The sequence below is a fragment of the Benincasa hispida genome, chromosome 7 (assembly GCF_027475165.1).
Source record: "Benincasa hispida cultivar pf3 chromosome 7, pf3_genome.v1.1, whole genome shotgun sequence".
Lineage (NCBI taxonomy): Eukaryota > Viridiplantae > Streptophyta > Magnoliopsida > Cucurbitales > Cucurbitaceae > Benincasa > Benincasa hispida.
Genome location: NC_143484.1, coordinates 52,897,369 through 52,918,091, shown reverse-complemented (window position 1 = coordinate 52,918,091; position 20,723 = coordinate 52,897,369). Strand labels below are relative to the sequence as shown.

The 20,723-nt window shown below is 31.2% G+C and overlaps 2 protein-coding genes across 7 annotated transcripts; both read left to right on the top strand.

The window, feature by feature from the left end:
* The first annotated feature begins 1,428 nt into the window (after positions 1 to 1,428).
* Positions 1,429 to 6,181, top strand: LOC120080930 (uncharacterized). 4 transcript variants are annotated; one of them, XR_016530439.1, is made up of 7 exons: positions 1,474 to 1,802; positions 2,441 to 2,505; positions 2,579 to 2,675; positions 2,773 to 2,918; positions 3,274 to 3,382; positions 3,503 to 3,860; positions 5,820 to 6,181. XR_016530439.1 is itself a non-coding variant. In XM_090315148.1 (6 exons), exons 1-6 carry the CDS (start codon positions 1,773 to 1,775, stop codon positions 3,803 to 3,805), a joined length of 750 nt encoding a protein of 249 aa, XP_090171274.1. In that variant the 5' UTR covers positions 1,474 to 1,772; the 3' UTR covers positions 3,806 to 4,144. The 4 variants fall into 4 exon arrangements, 2 of the variants coding, with proteins under 2 accessions (XP_090171273.1, XP_090171274.1); XR_016530438.1 differs by lacking the exon at positions 2,773 to 2,918 and having other exon boundaries at positions 1,430 to 1,802; positions 2,579 to 2,754; XM_090315148.1 differs by lacking the exon at positions 5,820 to 6,181 and having other exon boundaries at positions 3,503 to 4,144.
* Positions 6,182 to 15,691: 9,510 nt separating this feature from the next.
* Positions 15,692 to 19,182, top strand: PGL1 (6-phosphogluconolactonase 1). 3 transcript variants are annotated; one of them, XM_090315803.1, is made up of 6 exons: positions 15,692 to 15,944; positions 16,019 to 16,138; positions 16,529 to 16,593; positions 16,708 to 16,897; positions 16,986 to 17,121; positions 18,345 to 19,182. In XM_090315803.1, exons 4-6 carry the CDS (start codon positions 16,728 to 16,730, stop codon positions 18,834 to 18,836), a joined length of 798 nt encoding a protein of 265 aa, XP_090171929.1. In that variant the 5' UTR covers positions 15,692 to 15,944; positions 16,019 to 16,138; positions 16,529 to 16,593; positions 16,708 to 16,727; the 3' UTR covers positions 18,837 to 19,182. The 3 variants fall into 3 exon arrangements, with proteins under 3 accessions (XP_090171929.1, XP_038893110.1, XP_038893109.1); XM_039037182.2 differs by lacking the exon at positions 16,529 to 16,593 and having other exon boundaries at positions 15,693 to 15,944; positions 16,053 to 16,138; XM_039037181.2 differs by lacking the exon at positions 16,529 to 16,593 and having other exon boundaries at positions 15,693 to 15,944.
* The last annotated feature ends 1,541 nt before the right edge of the window (positions 19,183 to 20,723 follow it).

The window sequence follows — 20,723 nt, the reverse complement described above, 5'->3', positions numbered from 1 at the left end:
TTTTAAAAGTTAAATTTTGATCCTTAATATTTAAAAATAGTCTTTAATGTAAGGACTATTTACGGGGGTTTATCAAATCATATGGACTAAATTTTAATTATTAATCACAAGACTAAATTCTCTCTCTTAACTATTGTGATCACATATGCAATTTAACCTAGTTTTTATTGAATATTTAAAAAACAAAATAAAATGTCAATTTGAAAAAAAGAATTGTGGTTTAGAAGTATAAGAAAAGTTAAAATGATTATCTTCTTAATCAAGAAGAGAATGTGAGCAGTAGTTATCAACCCTTTTGTGGCATCTATTGCCTAACTTACATTCTTAACTTGTCCTAAGAACTCTAGAAACTCATATACAACATATAACATACTACAAATATTCAAACCCAATAAACATAACCAGGATTCAGCAAACAACATATGTACATTATATTAACAACACAGAGTTCAGTGGGTCTCAACACTCTTTACTAGTCCATAACATGAATAACACATATGTACAAACATTAACAAGGTAAACACCTAAAACTTCTCTTCAAATTTTGAGCGTCCTTAAGTGGTGGGGAGATGACCACTACTTGGAGAAAAGGAAAACATTTGGAAAGAGTGAGCTATTAGTACAGGGAGTGACTAATAAAATATAATCATCATGCTTAATACTGAAAACTGTCAAATAAACTCATAAATAAAAATTTTAAAATGTAGAATCTTTGAAATCATGAGTTCTCTTAAACCCTGTTAAAAAAGAACTCTTGTGTTCAATCCCTCAACCTCTATTCTTAGTTGGTGTGGAGTAAAGATTGTTCCAAATACCCTAAATTTTAAAGTAAGTTTCAATTATGCTTTGATTTTGAATGTTTTATTTGCACTTTTGAACTTTAAAATTTATTTTGAAAAAGATACTTTTAAAGAGTTTTTTTCATTAAAGTAAGATGAAATATGATACAATTCTCAATATGCACGGATTAAAAGACAAGTGACATCATTTATAACATAATTTATGTAAATAAATTGACGTAATAGTTAATACAATACAAATTGATTATGTAGGTCAAATTTAGCATAACTCACTGATATGATATTTATATTATTAATCTCGAGGTTAGAGGTTCGATCTCCCATATCATGTTGTTAGAAACAAATTTTTACTATATAAATAATAAATGATTTTAATAAATATCTGTAAAGGAGAAATAACGGATTTCTCACCATTTTGACTTGAAGATCCTACCAATTTATCCTTCTCTTTCTGTTTATCATGTTCCTAAGTTTGTTGGTTCTTTTCTCTACTAACAATTTATTTTTCTTAAACAAATTTCAAAATTCCTAAATTTTTAATTTTGCTTTTTTAGTACCAAAAAAACTCAAAGTTAGAGCAAAAAGCAAAATATAGAGCATAATTGGAAAAAAGAAAAAAAAAAAAGAAAAAGGAAAAAAGAAAAAGAAAAGGTCAGCCGCAGGGGTTTATAGAGGGTTTAGCCGTCGACAACCCCGCGAAATATCCAATCTGCGAGCTTCCATCAATCAACCGACGAGGCAAAACAATGCGTGGTAACTGGATTGCTCATACTTTGCTGCATCGAGCTCGAATCGCCGCCGTTTCCTCATCACTCTCCTCCATCGGAGCACCGTCGTCCATAGTCTTTGCCTCCGAAGCAACGTCTTCTCAAAGTGCTTGCTCTTCTTCCTCCCGTCGCGACCACGCATTCGCCTTTCCCCCCGCAGCAACCCTGCGGTTATTCAATACCAATTCCTCTAAAGACTTTCAAGATGAAGGGAAAGAACACAACCCACTCCAGTGTATGGATGCGTTTTCTTATACCTGTGCAATCCGTCATTTTTTTTTTCTTTCTCATTTTGAGGCTTCAATCGAGACTACCGTTTGGAATATTATTAATTAATGGCTCTGCATAGTTTAATGATTAGTGATTTTGTAGCTTTAGGTTCGATTAACTTTTTATGATGCAGATGGTGTTTTCTGTTTAGTGGAATATCTGACCAAGGATGGTGTGATTCAGTCATGTTCAGTTATTTTGATTGTTGAACTGCTTATCTAGTTTTTTATGTTTCATCGAGCTTTTTGTTCATTTATTTATCCCATCTAATGCTTGAAAAGCTTTATAATTACAATATTATTTGACTGGTTATTTTCAATACGTTGACTGGTTATCGTTGTAGGTTACTTATAAAAATTTTTAAACGTAAAATAGTGATGGTGTACTATAGATTTGATGTGGAAGGTCCCTCTTTGCTCAGTGTACAGAACTTTCCCCATTCTAATGATAATATCAGTGTGTTCATTGCTAGCTGTACATTTGTCAGGATAATTTTTACTCTCTTACAGCCAAAATTGGCTATTGGAATTTCTAATGGAAGGTTTGTTTAAGCAATGCCTAAAGCTTGAGGTCTCAATTTTGGAAATTTCTTAACTTTTGTAGATGGGGGGGATGAAGGGGGAGAAACCACGGATGGATGGGAAGAAGATGATGATCTGGAGCCTGAGGTATTTCTATCTATTGAGCTGAGCTATTATTCCACTATACTATTATAGGTGATGCTAATTGTTGATAACATAGCTTGGTGATGGAGGGGGCGGTGGTGGTGTTGTTTTACAAGGCGTGCCATGGGGTGAGCGTGTTCTTCTTCTTGCTCAAGAGGTCCTGCTGCAATTTGGTGATGACATAAAACTCTATTCTTTCAAGACCACTCCACGTGGATACATTTATGTCAGATTAGACAAACTCTCAAATGAGTAATTTTCTTCTTTCAGTCCATATTTTTCTCACATAAGAGCTGTGCGTTCTACCTTCGAGTACTGGGGAGTTTGATCTGCAATCATATTTTAAGCCCTTTTTTGCTTGTGGGAGAGATTAGCAATCAACTCAGACCCTGTCATATGATAACAGGAGGAAAAAAGTAATTATAACAAACGCATCTGTATTCGAGCTTTTAAATTTTATTTCATAACCTTTCTCTTTGTCACTATGAATTTTGCTGACTCTGATGATTCTGGTCCCCAACTAGTTAATAATGAAAATTTCTATTCTTTGCTGAAGATCTGTTTGTTTTTGCTTGAGTTGCATATTTGTTTTTCGATAGGAAATCTGTAGTCATGTATTTGTGATGATAGCATAATCATGAAAATTTCTATTGTGATGATAGCATAATCATCATGGGTATTCCATCGGTTTGGATTTCATAATTAAGAATTACAGGCGGCCTTAATTTGGATTTATAAATTTACATTTGTAAAATATTGTTCTCTTCTTAGATTTGGTTGTCCCAGCCTGGAGGAGCTTGAAAGTTACAGCCAAGAGTACAAAAAAAGATTAGATGAAACTGGAGCACTTGGAAATATTCCTGATGATTTAGCTCTTGAGGTAATAGCTGATAGACTTTACCATCCATCCCTACCGTACAAAAATGATTACTTGGGGGTTAGTGCACATTATTATGGCTGCATACATTAATACCTGAACAATCATGCTTCTGCTGTGAAGGTATCATCTCCAGGTGCAGAGAGATTACTGAAGGTCCCAGATGATCTATTTAGATTTAAAGCCATACCGATGCGAGTTTCCTACATTGAAGAGGTAGATTCGAGAGGTACTGAAAATGATGGAGTTTATATGCTGGATCGTGTAGAATCGGAATATGAGTGCTGTATCTGGAAATTGGCAAATGTGAGGGAAAACCGAGATCCTTTAAGTAAGGGTAGGCCTTTGACTCGTAAGCAGAAAGAATGGAGATTAAAGTTGCCCTATGCAAATCATAAGAAGGTATTCCTTTACCTTGAATGCTGAGAGTCAGCACCTCAAGGTCCAAAAGAAAGGATGGGTTGTGTACTTAATTCATGAGGTTAGTGTTAGTTTTACGTAGCATTATTTCTATCTGAGGTCTTGGAGCTTTTCCACTTGGACACTTTCTTTTGTTTGGAAAAGTTAGTTCAGCTCAAACATTATTTTCTCATTGGGTGTTTTTCTCCTTTTGGAATTGATGTCTTTGTAAGGTTTTTCGGTATACTGGTTATATCATCCAGTTCTGCTTGTGTCAGCTCTTCCAACTGATATTTCTTTTCCCAACTGTATTGAACTTCAAAATTGATATTTTTCCCCCTATTCTAATTTATTTTCAAGGCCTAAGTGGTGTTTTCTTTTAGATATATATTCTCTTTCATTTACTAGGTTTCCCCCCTTTTCATTGCTCTTCTGCCGTAATCTTTTAATACTTGCTCTTGAGCTTGGGCTTTGCTTTTGGTATTGCCTTCTCTTTCTAGCCTATTGGTTAAAGTTCTGTAAATCAGAGGAACTACCTTTTTCACCCTTTCCGCCTCCCTTATATGAGCATTTTCTCTTTATCAAATTATTCTGTGATAATCTCATTATATAAGTTGCATGTAATCTCATTATATAAGTTGCATGTAATCTCATTATATAAGTTGCATGCACATTTGTTGTTGTGAAAGCCTTGAAGACTTTTACCTTTATCGCATTATCTGGTTAGGATATCCTTGCATGGTACATCCCGTCAGGATTTTGGCCTTTCAGTAAAAATAAAATGCAGATAGACAGCTGTGTCTTACACGGTGATTAAACAAAGAGCTGATTGAATAAAATTCTTGAAGTTAGATGGTCATGGAAACAAAGTTTGTTGATTTTGTCTAATATGTATTTGGTGACGTTAAAACCTTGAAAAGAGGAAGACATTGCACTCCATGGACCGAGGAAAGGAATTGTACTCTCTCTATATGTGTGTATTTCACGAGCTTGTTATTGATTTAATTCTTTTTATAACAATGTTTAAGGAAAGCTATTTTAATAATATTCACGAGAATGAAATTGTTTATTTCAGAGTAACATTTATAGTGATGCCATTTTGAATCTACCACAACAAAGAAGCATAATAACGGGAACATTACTATTCCCAGAAGAATACCACTTTGTTGCAAGATACTAGAGAGCTTTTGCTTATTTTTTCTTATGATTCATTTCTATTGTTTCTATTAAATATATAGCTTTTTCCTCCTATTTTTGACCCAATAGAAATAAACATCTAAAAAATTAAGTAAAATTTCTTATTAACTTGTGTGTAACCAAGATTTTCTTCTCTTCTACTAGAATTACATTCATCCATGCATATTACGCAGTAGAGCCATAAGAGCTGACGTTCTTTTGGACAAAATCCAACTGAGCCACAGTAATCTTCATCCATCACTGCCGGATAATCAGTCAACAAATTTCAAACTTGGCACGTATGGTTTGTCACACTCGTAGAACGAGCCAACGAGGAGTACTTTCCTCCTGGAGGAGGATGTTACGGAGGGGCAGGTCAATAATGGAGGAAACTGTTTGATGTGTGATTTTTTCCTAAGTGGTTATAGATCCTAAAAGTAATTTGGTAGAGTAATGAAACTTAGCTACTGAATGGTTTAGTTGCTTTTGGCTAGAGAAAAATCGACCACACGGTCTTGTGCTTCTCTTGTATTTTTCCTTTCCCCTTCTTTCTTTTTCAGCCCTTGTCTCCGTCAGCAGTAAAGTATTTTGTGGGTGTTAGCTGTTGGTCTCTAATTCTTCTTTCTAAATTTTTGTCTCAGTTCATTTTTGTTCTCTCTTACTCAACCTCATCTCTTTTGTTTGTTTATAGCTAACTACCACAGGTTAATAAAGTTTTAGAATTACTTTATTTTTCAAATATTTGATCATTACAAATAATGTAGCATCATATAATCTATCCATGATATTATTTTTCTCACAGGTCTGTTGACATCATTATTTCCATCATGAATTTATAATCTCTACATTTTATCTGTGATAACAGGACACATTCAACAAAGGTAGAGCCAAGACACTCATGTCAATCAAAAGGAGGTGTCCATGTTGCCATGTTGGGCAGGCCCCCCCCGGCTGTAGAGATAGATAGCTCATTATGGATAAGTGGACCACTGAATGGTTTTGTTATTTGTTAGAAAGAAAATTCATGTTGCATCATGTGCTTTGGACATATCTTTTCTCACTAATTGACAAAAACCAATTTAGGTCATCAAATTCCAACCCCATTCAGCTTGGGTATTTGTAGTTATTCTGGTTTTTGCATGAACAAGTCCCTTTCATGAGTACCTACTTCTGTACATTTTGCACCTCTCCTCAATAAAAAAGTTGCCTGATGTCAGAAGAAAAAAACTTGGGAAATTTTAGAGCTATTAAATAATTTCCATTTTGGCTTATTCTTGGCATGTTTTGTTATGGTTGCAGGACCAAGCTTTTGATAACGAAATATCTAGCTAAATGTGGATGTTTTTTTGAGGTAAAAATACTTCCTCTCCATCCCCATCACCCTTTTGTGTTTTATGGGTAAATTGATTGAATATTGTTTTTACTTCTTAGTGACTTGAGGAAGAAAACTGAAAAGAAAAGAATTCATTTGAGTATTGCCAAAGGTGCTTGTTTTTTGTTGTTGTGGTGTGCCTTTTTGGTTGAAATAATCTGTTGTTTTTGTCGAATTTGCCGAGGAGAAAATATAAAGAGGTAGAAAGTAGAAAGAGAGGTTGATGAATGTAGCTCTCATAAATGCTTATTTCAACCTTTCACGTTTTCCTTCCGTGTGGCAGTGGGATTCTTATATGACAACTTGTTCGTCTTTATCCACTCAATGCCACCAAATAACTTTCCTCTTCTGCCATTTTGCTCCTCATGAAACTCAAGAGGTTTTGGGGAAAAAGAAAGTAGAAAATTTTCAACAAGATAACTGCAGAACATAGGAGGAAAAATAGGTAATAGATAAAACAGATTGTCCTTTTAGATGAAACTTGTCGTTAGATTAACACAATCTTAACAGTGTAGTTAGTTCTAAAGAGATGCAAATCAAGGAGACTCAAAATACAAGGCTCGCTACCAGAAGTTTAAAAGAAAAATTGGACAACATTTGGATTAGGAAAAATTGGAGCACATTAGGATTAGTTTGAAGGATGCAATACTACTTTTTGGTTCCTATCCTTTTAGTTTTAGTTCATTCTTTTTGTTCATGTACTTTAGAGAGTGACTGTTTTGGTTCTTTCATTATCGGTTTTATTCTATTTTTTAAGGAATCAAAATGCACAATTTTTTAAAAGCATAAAAACTAAAATGACCATTTTGAACGTATAGAGATTCAAATAAACTAAAGTTAAAAAGTAAACCAAAACAATATTTAAAATTAGTTAGAAAGTCAAAATTAGTAATATATTATTTGAGCCACTCAATTTGAAGAAGCAAACATGGAAATGGATGGAAATTTATTCACACTTCATCCATCTATTGTTTGCCATGTCCTTATTCTTTTAAAAATATAGTGGAGTCCATTGACAAATTTCTAGTTAAACAAATGAAGTATGATATTTTTGTACTAAAATTGTGGGAAAATATCAATTTATGGCCCTAAACTTTAGAGATTGTTTCAATTTAAACTCTAAACGAATAATTATATCAATTTAAATCTGGACTGTTTTTAAGTATATCAAGTTATGCCTCCATTACATTTGGTTTTGAAAAGTCTTATGTGAAACTTATAATTATATCAACTAAACCCATTCATAAATGAATCAATTTAGATTCCTAGTAAAAAAATATTTCGGGAATTGCTCATGTATTTGTTCTAATCTTCCATTTTGTAAAATTGATATTTGAAGAAGCTTGCATGTGTTTGAGAATTAATGCATGGATGATTTTCAAAGGTAATTGTAATGAAGAGTCTAAATTGATTCAAATATGAAAATTATTGTTACTGTAACCTCATTACGGTTATTGTTATTGTTACTGTTATAACATGAGAATTATGAATTTGTTATATTTACTATTATCGTTATTGTTTGATTCTAAATGGTTATAGTAACAATAGTAGTAAATGTGACAAATTCATAATTCTAAGGAAACGTGATCAAAAGCAATCTAATTTTGTTTGCAAGTGTGGTTCATTATAATTGATTTATCAATGAAATTTCATTACGATTAAACTAATTTTCAATACAGATAGCCTAAAAGTTTAAAAGAAAAAATTGGACAACATCAAGATTAGATTAAAGGTTTCAATACTATTTTTGGTTTATATATATATATATTTGTTTCCATTCATTTTCATTTCACTTTTTAAAGGATCAAAATGTACTTTTTTTTAAGGAAAAGTATAGAGACTAAAATAGTTATTTTGAACGTATAAAGATTCAAATAACCTAAAGTTAAAAATATAGAAACAAAAATAATATTCAAAATTAGTTCGAAAATCCAAATTAGTAATAGATTGTCTAAACGAATAGCAATGTAGAATTCAATTTGAAGAAGCAAACATGGAAATTGATGGAAATTTTTCTTTCATAGAATTCAATTTGTGTGGGTTATTATTATTTATTATGATTCATTTTATTATTATTTTAATGATTAATGATGGTGTGTGTGGATGCATTATAGTTCAACCAATTATGGAGAATACGATTGGATTGGCTATTATAGGTTTCACCAATTAGTGGAGAATAAGAACAATAACCTCATCCACGTTTTGAATATTTATTAAAACCATTTTAAATGGTCATCATTACTTATGCAAATAACTCAAAACTTATCAAATTTGTCAAAGATAGAGGCCAAGATTGATGAGCGCCGTTGGTATTTATTTAGATATACTTAACCCACCCTTGTGAAACACATTATTAACAAATAATAATAATAATAAAAAGTTATTGAATGTGGTTTTTAGGACTTTTTTTCCAAATAAAATTATGAATATTTTAATATTTGTTTCATGGACATTCTAAATTTTTTGGAGTAAACATTTAGATTATTACATTTGTTTTACAGTATTGTAAGATACTTAAACATCTGGAGATCCTCAAACATCCTAGGATGCCCTTTTGGAGGGCATCTCAAAAATTTTGGATGCTCTCTTAAAAAATAGGTTTTCTAGATTTTTTTAGTTGAGGGCATCTCTAGTTTACTTTTTTGTCCTTACTCTTTTCTTATATATTTGTGTGTAGTATGTGTACATATCACTCTCAATTTGTCATTATACAATTAAAATAAATATTGTCAACCATATACATATTTTTTTTTTTAATATTGTAGTTCTATACATTTTTAAGCAAGATATTCAAATTTAATCTTAAATTAATATTTATTTGATAAAAAATCTTAAATTATGATATATAATTTTGTTGAGAAAAATAATTTATAAAATAGTATAAATTGTATTAATTTAAAAAGAACTTCAAATAGACAAAAAGAAATATATTATATAAGTTTAAATTATATTAAATTATAACGGCTCCTTGAAACATTAAGTAAATTTAAGACATTCACGACAATGAAATAAACATAGTTATCAAAATATTTTCAGATGTTTACAAAAATGTTTCTACAAAACAAACATGGTAATCTGAAAGCAGAAAGAGGAGCCCTCGGTCCCCTCAGGTTTAGCTTCCGCCTATCCCATCGGTAGGAAAAGAGCTCGGTTTCATCGAAAGATGCACACTATATAGTCAGTGAACCTTGGAACCAGTGCTATAGGGTTAGAGATGTCTTCCTTTGGGTCCCATTCTCATTCCATATAGCTGTCAAACCTTGCAAGCCCATTTCTGTAAAGAGGTTCTTTCTCTCACGTAATTTCGCCCGTTCCACTTCCGTGCCGGAGGAAATGGGATGAGAACCCATGATACAATCTTCTTGTATGTCGATTTAGCAAACCAATGCCTAGAGATGTCGAACATCTATAATTTTATATGTCTATAATTTTGGACATCTAAAGATTCAATTATATACACTCTCACAAAATAAACGATCCAAAAAGAGATTTCATTTTTAGTTAGTTTGTTTTTTGGGTTATAAAAGTTGGTATGAAAAATGAGAGATAAGTATATAATTTTTTGTTCTATAATTTAAATTATAAGGTTTGTAATTTTAGCTAAAGTTCTTGAAACATTAAATAAAGGTATATTATTAATTATAGAGAGAAAAATTTTTAATATAATATTTTAAATAAAAGACAACTAAAAGGGAGGAATTTCTTTGGCGTTACTAATAAGAAAAGTTATCGCATTTATGAAATACGTAATTTTGTCATCAAGCCAAAGTGTGTAGAACACTCACTAATGGGGAGACATTGTCAATCGATTTTATTCATCTAAATATACATTTATTATTTTGATTTTTCATCCTTTTTAGTTTAGAAAAAAAAAAAAAAAAACTTTGATTTTTCATTGCTTTCACTCCGTCTACATAATTCTCATTCTAAACATCTTTTTTTCTTTCTTTTAGGCTAAGCCAAGGCAACTTCGTTGGATGTATTTTATGGTGCATTCGGGATTACTTTTGGAAGGGATATAAGTGATTAAAAAAAAATCGTTTTTTGTGTTTGGTAAAACAAATTTAGATTAAACCTAGTTAAATCACTTTTTAAAACACACTTATTTCACACCTATTTTAAAAGCAGAGTGATAAAGTTTTTTTTATTAATATTTAATTTTTAGTTGCATCCTTTAAAAATAAGATGTATTTTATATATCTAGTCTATCTTCTAATTTTCATAAGTTGAATACATCCATTTTTAAAGAAGATTATACCATATTGATTTTTTTAAAAGAAAAAAAATAAACAAAGTTACTTCCCTTAATATTTGAAAACTGATCTAGAATAAGCAAAATTTATCATTCTAAAAATTATTTAAATTATAAATTACAAAAAAAAAAGTTAATAGTAAGTCTATTTAAGTTAGTATATCTAAAACAAGAATTTTCTTTTTTGTATTTATTTACCAAATACTATAACCTAATTCTTTAAATTTAAGCTAAAAATTTATCAAACACTGATTTACTTCATTTTTTAGTTGATTTTTCTAGAAGTACAGTTACCAACAAATTTTTTTAAAATTATATAGATTTGAAACTCCAACTTCGTGGTCGTTAGTGCTATAGATGCCTAATTGAGCTAGGCTTTTTTTGGCAACGTGTTTTGTTAGTATTTCATTAAAGAAAGTAACTTTATCATATATAATACATATAACATATAGTTGATTTAGAATTGCATTGGAGAATGTGAAGCTTGGTAATTAAATTATTTATTATGATATATTAAAAGGAAAATGACAAAAAGAAAGAAAAGATTCTCTTCAATAATTGAGATTATAGAAACAACCATGATTAGTTAATTAACTAATTAATTATGCTAGAGCTGATGCTTCAAATCTACAAGCAACTATATGAAAAAACAGAAAATCTAAAAAAAAATAATTAATAATAAATAAATGATTGGCAAGATAATGCTAAGAAGGGAGAAGGAAAAATTAGTTCATGTTTAGTAACAATTTGGTTTTTTTTTTATTTTTGTTTTTAGAAATTAAACCTATTTTATTCAGGTTTCTTATCCTAATTTGCATCTTTGTTAAGTATCAAGGTTAAATTCTTAGTCAAATTTCAAAAACAAAAACAAATTTTCAAAGGTTACTTTTTTTTATTTCTCAAAAATTGACTTTTTTTAAACCATGAAAGATCGCTAACGAAATTGAAATAATGTATATAAACTTAATTTTAAAAAATAAAATGGTCAACAAATGCGATGAAATAAATTTTATAGGATCAAAATAATATTATATAAATATATATATATATATAAATGAATGTGGCTGCCAATGGCAATTGCTATGCCACCCAAATTCAAAGCTTTGTTGGGCAGTTGGGAAGCAATAGGCTTAGCTCCCTATGTTTAGAAATTCAAAGCTTTGAGTCAGCAAACCCCACAAAGCTTTCATTTTTCACTGCACATTGCCACAATTATTATGGAATTTATGTCACCTTATTATTGTTTGGGATTTTAATTTTAGAAAATATATTAGGATCAATTTGATTCACTAAAGAAAAAAGTATTATTTTTTAAATATTTTTATCTAAATACTTTTGATAACAACCAATTAAATTACATTTGAAAAGTTATTTTGAGTAGTTGCTAAATACTCAATTTTTTTTTAAAAAATGACTTATTTTCTCAATTAAATACTTGGAAATATTTTCCAAACATGCCCTTATATTCATACACTTTGGAGATTGTATTAGTTTAAACCATAAACTAATAATTGTATCAATTTAAACTCTAATGACTTGTTTAATAGAGAATATAAAAATAGAATTTTGAAGACAAGGGATTCAATAAAAATATAGCTGTATTTCATGTTTTCATATATATGATATGTAGCGAATTCAGAAACTGGATTCCAATTTGAACAATTATTTAAAATATCATCAATTTATATTCATAAACTTTAGAGGTTGTATCATTTTAAATCATAAACGAATAATTGTATCATTTAAACTCTAAACTTTTGTCAGCATATCAGTTTACACTCTCCATTACGTTTGTTTTGAAAAAAATAAAAAACATCGTGTGAAACTTATAATTGTATCAATTAAACTCTTTGATCTTTTTAAATGAATAAATTTAGACTCTTAGTCATAGTTTTCTTTGAGAATCGTCCATGCATTTACTCTAATAATCAATTTTTTAAAATTGACATTTGAAGATACTACACATGTTTACGATTTAATGCATTGATGATTTTCTAAGGTAATCGTAACACAACGTCTAGATTGATTAGCTTATAAAAGTTCAGGAGTTTATTTGACTCAAATTTAAGTTTCACACATATTCGTTGAACAAAATCTAAAGAACGATATAGATACAATTACGAAATTTTAGGATTTAAATTGATAACAATTATTAGTTCAGAGTTTTAATTAATACAACCTCAAGCTTAGAAGTATAATTTGATAATGCCCTTAATTTTATTCTTATTTTTCTCCCTTAATATATGTATATAGAACATAGATTGATCACGTAGTCTAAGCAGTCTTTAATTAAGGTTTAATTTGTATTGATTTTTCAAGGTGTTTAAGATATTGGGACATGAACATTTGTATACCCTCATTCATTGTATAATTAAATATTGTTTCTAATCATTATGGCTTATTAATGAGAATAGGAACAACACTCTAATTCAATATTAAGCAGTCAATTCAAATTGGTAATGATGGCTTAACAAGGAAATTCAATTCATTTAAGCTGTATATCAGAAGTTAAGATCTACTTGTAATATATTTATGAAACATAAGAAAAATTAAATATTATATTTATTAAAAAAAATATAGAAAATAAGAATTGGGAGTTGGGGAAAAGGAAGGAGATGACGGAGGAAACTTTTTAAAAAAATGTCAAAAGTTGGCTTAGAAAAATGCTATTATTTTCCCTCCCTCTTTTTCCTTTTTCTCTTCTTTTAATAATATGTGAGGATGTTGATAGTATTGTAGGTTATCATCCTCTAATAACAATAATAATTTGAAGTCCATTGGCACAATTCAATATGAATTTAAGAATTGAGTTTGATGTATTTTCTAATTTGAGCAATTTTCTCGTAAGAAAAATTTGAGTTTGATGATAGACCATATTGTTGGTAGAAGTCTATCACTCGTAAATTTTGCTATATCTACAAATCTATCACGGATAGATTTTGCTATAATTTAATTGAAAAAATAAAAAATTAAACTCAAACATAAGAGTTTTGAATGTAAATCTTTGGTAATGCTAAAGGTTACTCGAAATGAGGCAGGGTGAGTTTGATTTGGGGTGATGTGGGGTTTCACTTTCAATAAGTTGAGCAAAGCTAAATAGAAGGAAAATTGTCTAAAATAACCCTTTGAACGAGTTTTTTTTAGAAAGGGTGTTAGTTTTATAATGTGAAAAGTTAGGAGGGTTATTTTTGGACAATTTTCTTACGTAAAAGTAACCCGTCTTTGGCTTTTACCACTATTTATTTTCTTGATTTTGACACCAACAGATTCCAATTTCCCTCTTTATAATAATTCATATATCTTCTTTCTTTTGATGGTGGAGATGGCCGAAACTCCAGAAAATGATGCCTCACAATATTTTCTTCAATGCCAACACTTTGAAAGCTGACATAAAGTTAGCATATATACACACCCAACGAATAGCTTCAAATCTTGAAAATCCCATTAACTACTTGACTTTGCCTCTAATTTTAGCAAAACCTTTTTTTGCAAAATCAACTCCATTTTTAGTTTGTCTTAGCCTCGTCAATCATCTTGACATGTTAATTGGGATTTGTATGCTAATACTTTAAGCCCAAGATTCGAAATGCGAATCATGGGTCTAGGGCGTTACACATGGTATAAGAAACACATGATATGAAAATATGGTTAGAAAGATTTAAATATTAAGATCTTTAAGTAATTTTATGTTGGGTGACATCTAGGAAAATTTACTAAAAAACATGTGAGTGAGAACAAAATATACTGAAATGATCCATGTTGACTTATAGGGATAGTTTTCACTCTTAGAAGCAGTTTAAGACAAACAAATAGATAACGTGGCCTAATCCCAAGGGATGCAGACCAATGTTGGGACCATTACAGGTGTCAAATCTAGATTTCAAATCCTAATTTGAAACCTGAACTTGGAAGTGTTACATGCTATGAAGCACAAATACTTCATGTGAGGCAAAGAATTCGCATCAGACACGTATCGGATATCGATACTTCAAAATATTTTCCAGATACGTATCTGACACGCGATTTGACGTATCTATTTCTACGCGTAACTTTTTTAAAGAAAAAAGACAAGCAACTCATCTAATATTTCTCAATCTAAAACTAGACAACCTATTTAAAAAGTTCACTACTCGAGTCCAAAACTAAAAGGAAAAAAAATAAATAAAAGACCAAATCCTAGAATCATCTAATATTCGTCTTCACATTTGAGTACCCACAAAATTCATTAAAATATAAACCATTTGAATATCTTCAACAATTCAATGAAGAAGTTTTTCGTTATCTTCATGCTTCTCCCTCTAATCTTCTTCTTTATAATATGAGTCATTTTCCTATTACATTTTATTAACTATTGTACTTCAACATCTTAGGTGTTGCTTTTTTTGTATTGTATTTTAGTGTTTGTATTCTATTTTGTGCTATTGTTATTAACTTGTATGCTAAATTTATCTATATCATAGATTTTTTTAAGAAAAATAAAATATATCTTCAATGTATCAGTATCCTCATTTTTTTAGAAATATATATTCAATATATATATAAAAATAATGTATCCGTATCTTAGTTTTTTAGAAATTGATCACCGTATTTGTATCGTGTAACTGTATTTGTATCTGTGCTTCATAGGTTACATGTATCATTTACAGGTTGTTTTTACTTTTTAGCCTACCTTTGTCTAATGAAACAGTACAACCTTTGGGTGTGTTTGTTAGGGACGTGTATATAGTATTATCTATCCCCTGTTCTTAACAGAGGACTTTAATATTTTGAATAAAAAAAAAAAAAGAAAAGTAATGAGCTTGGTTTTGGCTTTGGGGGACAACCAGAAAGCAATTTCAGAAGAAGAGGAAGGGGTTTTTTGTAAAGACCAGTAAAGAAAAAAGCAGCAAAATACATGGAAATGGCAGATGGAGTTAAATCCCCCACTACTTAAGTACCTGTAGAGTTAAAAATATTCTGCCATTGTTGCACTGTTGCAAGACAGATCCACCAATTGGTACATTTGTCAGCATTGAATTTGTCCACTTGTTTGGCTAATTTGCATTCTAAGAGTCCCCTCTTTAAGTAAAGGACAGACAAATAGTTTCCAATATAATTTTTGGGTAATTAAACATTGTTTCTTTGCCAAACAACAAACCCATTGCCATTTTTCTTTCCTCTCAATGTACTTGCAGTTGATCTAGGAAGATAAAGGGATCTTCTTCTTCCTATTCTGTTAAAGAGAGAAAGTGAATGAGATTTTTCCATCTGTAACAGAGAAACAGTGGAATTGGAAAACAGGGGGAAAAATAAGGGAAAAAAGAGGTGGTGTTGCTTTGTGTGGGTTTTTGCGTCACGATCATTGGCTGCACGTGGAAGCCTAGAAGGTAAATTCCTCTGTCTCAACTTCTTGTGAGGTTTTTCCCATTTATTATAATCGGTAAATTAACATGGATTGCAGAGTATTCTCACATTACCTTATTATTATATATTAGTTTCGTGCCGATGCTCGTCTTCCACCTTCTTCGGTTTCTCCCTTCCCTGCAACTGCAACCCCTTCCATTTTTCTCCTCTAATCTCTGTGAGTAAATTTCTCTACCTCTTATTTTTCCCTTTTTCTGTTTGTCACTGCTATTTGCTGCAGTTTCATCAAAACCTTAAACCATCATCTAACTATTTCTTTTTCTAATCATTTCTGTTTCTTCGGTTTTCTTCTGTGATGGGGTTGTTTGTTTTGATTTTTTATGATCTGGGTATGGGTTTGTTTTTGTTTTTGATACTCCATTTGCTTCATGGCCATCGGCCCAAATCGAGGGTTTCTGTTATCGATCCTCCCAATAAACGAAATTCCAGTCTAATTAAAGCTTCCTGCATGTTGCTGTTCATGTGATAGTGTCACATGGTTTGTGAATGTTTCTTGATCTGTATGTCTTGAATTTCCATATCTAATAAAATCCATTGGAAGCTGTAGATTCTTCAACCTCATGCGATGCAGTTTTTGTAATGCCCCAAAATTTAGTTCAATGTCCACTAGCTGTAAGTGGGAAGAACTAGGAAGCTCTTCCTTCATTGATAATCTCTTGAAATTTTAAGGGATGGTGTAAAATTTAGCGTTGAATCAGTCAGTTTTGTTCATCTTCTTTTGAGCAGGACTTGTAGCTTTGTGAATTATGGCTTTATGTGGGGATCATAAAGACAGAGAGGTGAGGATCCATGAAAGTTTGGAGGAGCTAAGTACTGATTTAGCTGACTATGTTGCTGAATTATCAGAGGCATCTGTGAAAGAACGTGGGGTATTTTCTATTGCGTTATCTGGTGGTTCTCTAATTAGCTTAATGGGGTATGGATGATTTTGTTTCCTTCTCTGGTTTCAATGAGGGTTTGAAAATTTTGGTTTCTTCCTATAATTTTTGGTCGATGGATAACAGAAAGCTCTGTGAAGCTCCTTACAACAAGACTGTCGACTGGGCCAAGTGGTATATATTTTGGGCTGATGAACGTGTTGTTGCAAAAAGCCATGCCGACAGCAATTATAAGCTTGCAAAGGATAACCTTCTTTCCAAGGTTTGTAATAATGTCTCTTTTTCTTGTAATTGATGGTTGCCTTCATCTCTTTTGAACCCTTTTTTTCTCCTTACTTGGTACTTTGAAAGCTTAGAGGAACTAAAACTACAAAGGAATCATTCCTTGTCTTCTTTTCCTTGAATACTATGTTTGCTAAATTCTGGATCTCTTCATGGATTTTAACAAAGTAATTGTATCGTACAATGCTTAGTTTATTTTAATCCTTGGGCTATTAGTTGCCACTTTAATGACCAAACAAGGAACTAATTTGGTCTTAGAAGTTCTATATACATGAATGATGAATTGATAGATCTGCTCTGTATTGTTCTGGAATCATCATTTTAAAATATAGAATACTGTTCATTCAACAACTCAACATAGAGTAGCTTCCTTTCTCAACTTCTACGGACAAATTGGTCCCTTATATATATATTTATATCCTTCTTCTTCTTGAATTCAACTACATTTAGGGTAGGGACTCGAACTTCTAACCTTTTGGCATATAATGACTCAACTAGTTGAAATACACAACTTTTAGGATTAGGATTTGAACTTCTAACTTTTCGGTATATAGTACCTTAACTAGTTGAAATACTCGGTTTGGCCACTTTTTTTTCTAGGAAAGATATAGTTGCAATTTCATTATGTATCACCAAACTCGTTCATCATGACAGGATTTTTGGTCTTCAGCTCAAAATCTCACTTTTGTTGGACTAACATAGGGAGGAAATGACATTGAAAATCCATCCTTGTACCCTGTTCTTCCCTTTGAAAGCATAAATGGTTCCATGAACTCTAATCATGAAGCATCCAAGGGATGGCATTTTTGTTGTTTTTGTTTGCTATACTAGATTGCAATCATGTCCTGTAGGGAACTTTCTTTGGGACTGGCATTCAAAGCATCTCAGCGTAAAAGTTTTTCCATGATTCGTTCTTCATACTCCATCTTCCCATGTCGTATAGTTAGTGAACATTTGTTAGATTTATTGTATGTAATCTCTACCATATGGCAATTTTCCAACCAAAACTGTACTAGTCAGCATAGATGAATACAACTCTCTTCCAAAGTGGCAAAACTGTGTGTGTGATGTGATGTCATCCATTTTCAACTCTTTTTTATTTAGCAATTGCACTCAACTCCAGAACATGGTATTTTTAACTTTGATCCTCGCGATTTGAATCATTCTAGCTATATTGATGATATGTTCTGTTTGTATCACTAGGTGCCAATTGTTCCCAGTCATGTACACTCGATCAATGATTCAGTGTCAGCTGAGGAAGCTGCCGATGAGTACAAGTTTGTCATTCGACAGTTAGTTAAATCCCGGATCGTTAGTGTGTCTGATGTGAGTGACAGTCCCAAGTTTGACCTCATACTACTTGGAATGGGTTCTGACGGCCATGTTGCCTCATTATTCCCCGATCACTCGGTGCTTGAGGAGAAAGATGAATGGGTTACTTTCATAACCGATTCTCCAAAACCTCCTCCAGAGAGAATCACCTTCACATTGCCTGTGATCAACTCTGCATCAAATGTGGCAATTGTTGTAACAGGTGAAAACAAAGCAGAGACCGTACATTTGGCCATCGATGATATAGGAGCAGACTGCCCCCTCCTACCTGCGAGGTTGGTACAGCCAAGGAAAGGAAAGTTGGCATGGTTTTTGGATAACCATGCTGCTTCAAAACTCGACAATTACCAATTTTCCGAGTAGTCTTAAGCTGTTCCCGATGCGGTGTATCTCTGTATGTAGTTGATGGATTTCAGCAGTTGTGGTTCCTTATCTCTTCATTTCGATCCCACATTTTATTTCATCCCCTCCTCCCTTTTTGTTTTGGATCACATTCTCCATATTTTGACTTCTCTTTATTTCTTTGCTGGAGTGATGGGAGAAGTGTGAATCTCCTTTCATTTTGTAAGCAGAGCTAAATAAGGTAAGGTCTCAGTGAAAAGCAGATGGTTTTGTAGGACAGTTGCTGCTATGTATATGTTGAAGCCAGCAGAAACATCAATGCAAATTTGTAAAAAGCAGCCATCACAAATATATTGAATTTCTCTCATTTCTTTCTCTCCTCTCATTCAATTTGGTAGAGGAAAACCCACATAAGTTGTAAGAAATGTGGGGAAAAGTTTGGTAATCCTATCATTGGTTATGACATCAGATTAAGCAATTGAATACAAATCTTAATTAGTTTGTGTGTTCAGTAATGAAATTGGCCATTTGAAAATGTAATCTAACATCTTTATATCGCTTTCCAGATGGTGACTGTTTTGAAGATTGGATTCTATATTCTAAGCAACAGAGATGACATTACTGGGAATACCCATTTCAAAAGTTCCAATTCAATCCTTTTTTTTTTTGTACTCTCAATAGAAAAATGTCAATTTTTTTAAAGTCAAGTGGATAAGATTAGGTGACGCATTGGCCCATAGTGATAAAGACCTCTCGTAGTTAATTAATTGTTGAGGCTCGTTTCTTGGATCTTACAGATGGAAGCAATGATGAGCTTCACAATTTTTTTTTCCTTTGCCATGTCAGGACCCACTCTTAATGGGGAATAGGAATCACCACTCCAAACAATATAAAATTGTGGTATTAAATTTATCCACATTTTCATTGATATGAAATGAGAATTGAGATTTTTATCAGAGCGTTTGGCGCACCAATTTTTTAAGTTGGTGTAAATTATAGTTTGAAATTTCTATCGATATGTTAATATTTTTTATCGATATTTTTATATTTTTATGGATTCGACATCGTCATGAGGGGTGAATTCATATTTCCATCACAATGTATAAAAATCCACGAAACACAACAAAATAAGCATAAAAAGTCACTAATATAAATATAATATAAATAGTTGAAAATAATAAAATATTTATTCACTAATTTAAATTTATTTTTTTGATTTTTTTCAAAAATATCCATTAAAATTGATGATATTCTCATTGAAATTTCGATAAGATGAAGACTTTGATATTTCTGTCGATATCGATATTTTAAATCTTGATGTAAACAACTAAGCTTCAATAGTAAAAACTATTAAAGTTTGCACATTTATTGAATAATTTCATCTTTTCATCTTTTCCTACTTTTTATATTTATCAAAAGAACTTCATTTTCCATCTATTTCTACTTTTTATTTTCCTCTCTTAATCTACTTTTTATGATTATTAGAAGCTTCATATTATAGCTCTACACTTTAAATACAAACTTCTTAACTTTATTATATTAATTTCAGACTTATTATATCCACTCACGGGGCCAAACGTCCTCTTAATATTGTAAAAAATTTCGTGAAACATATAAAATAAACAACAAAATATCACCAATGTAAATATAATATAAAAGACAAGCATTTTAAATGTTGTAAAATATTTATTTATTCATTTAAATATTTTGTAAACTATTATTTTTTATATAATTTTTTCAAAAATATCCATCAACATCAATAATTTATCAATATTTTCATAAAAATGAGATTTGACATCTACATTGACACGCCATTTACCAAATTAATGATAAAATTACAAATAATTGAATTTGATACTAATTAAAAGTTGACACGTGTCAAATTGAAGTCATAAATTGACGAATTCC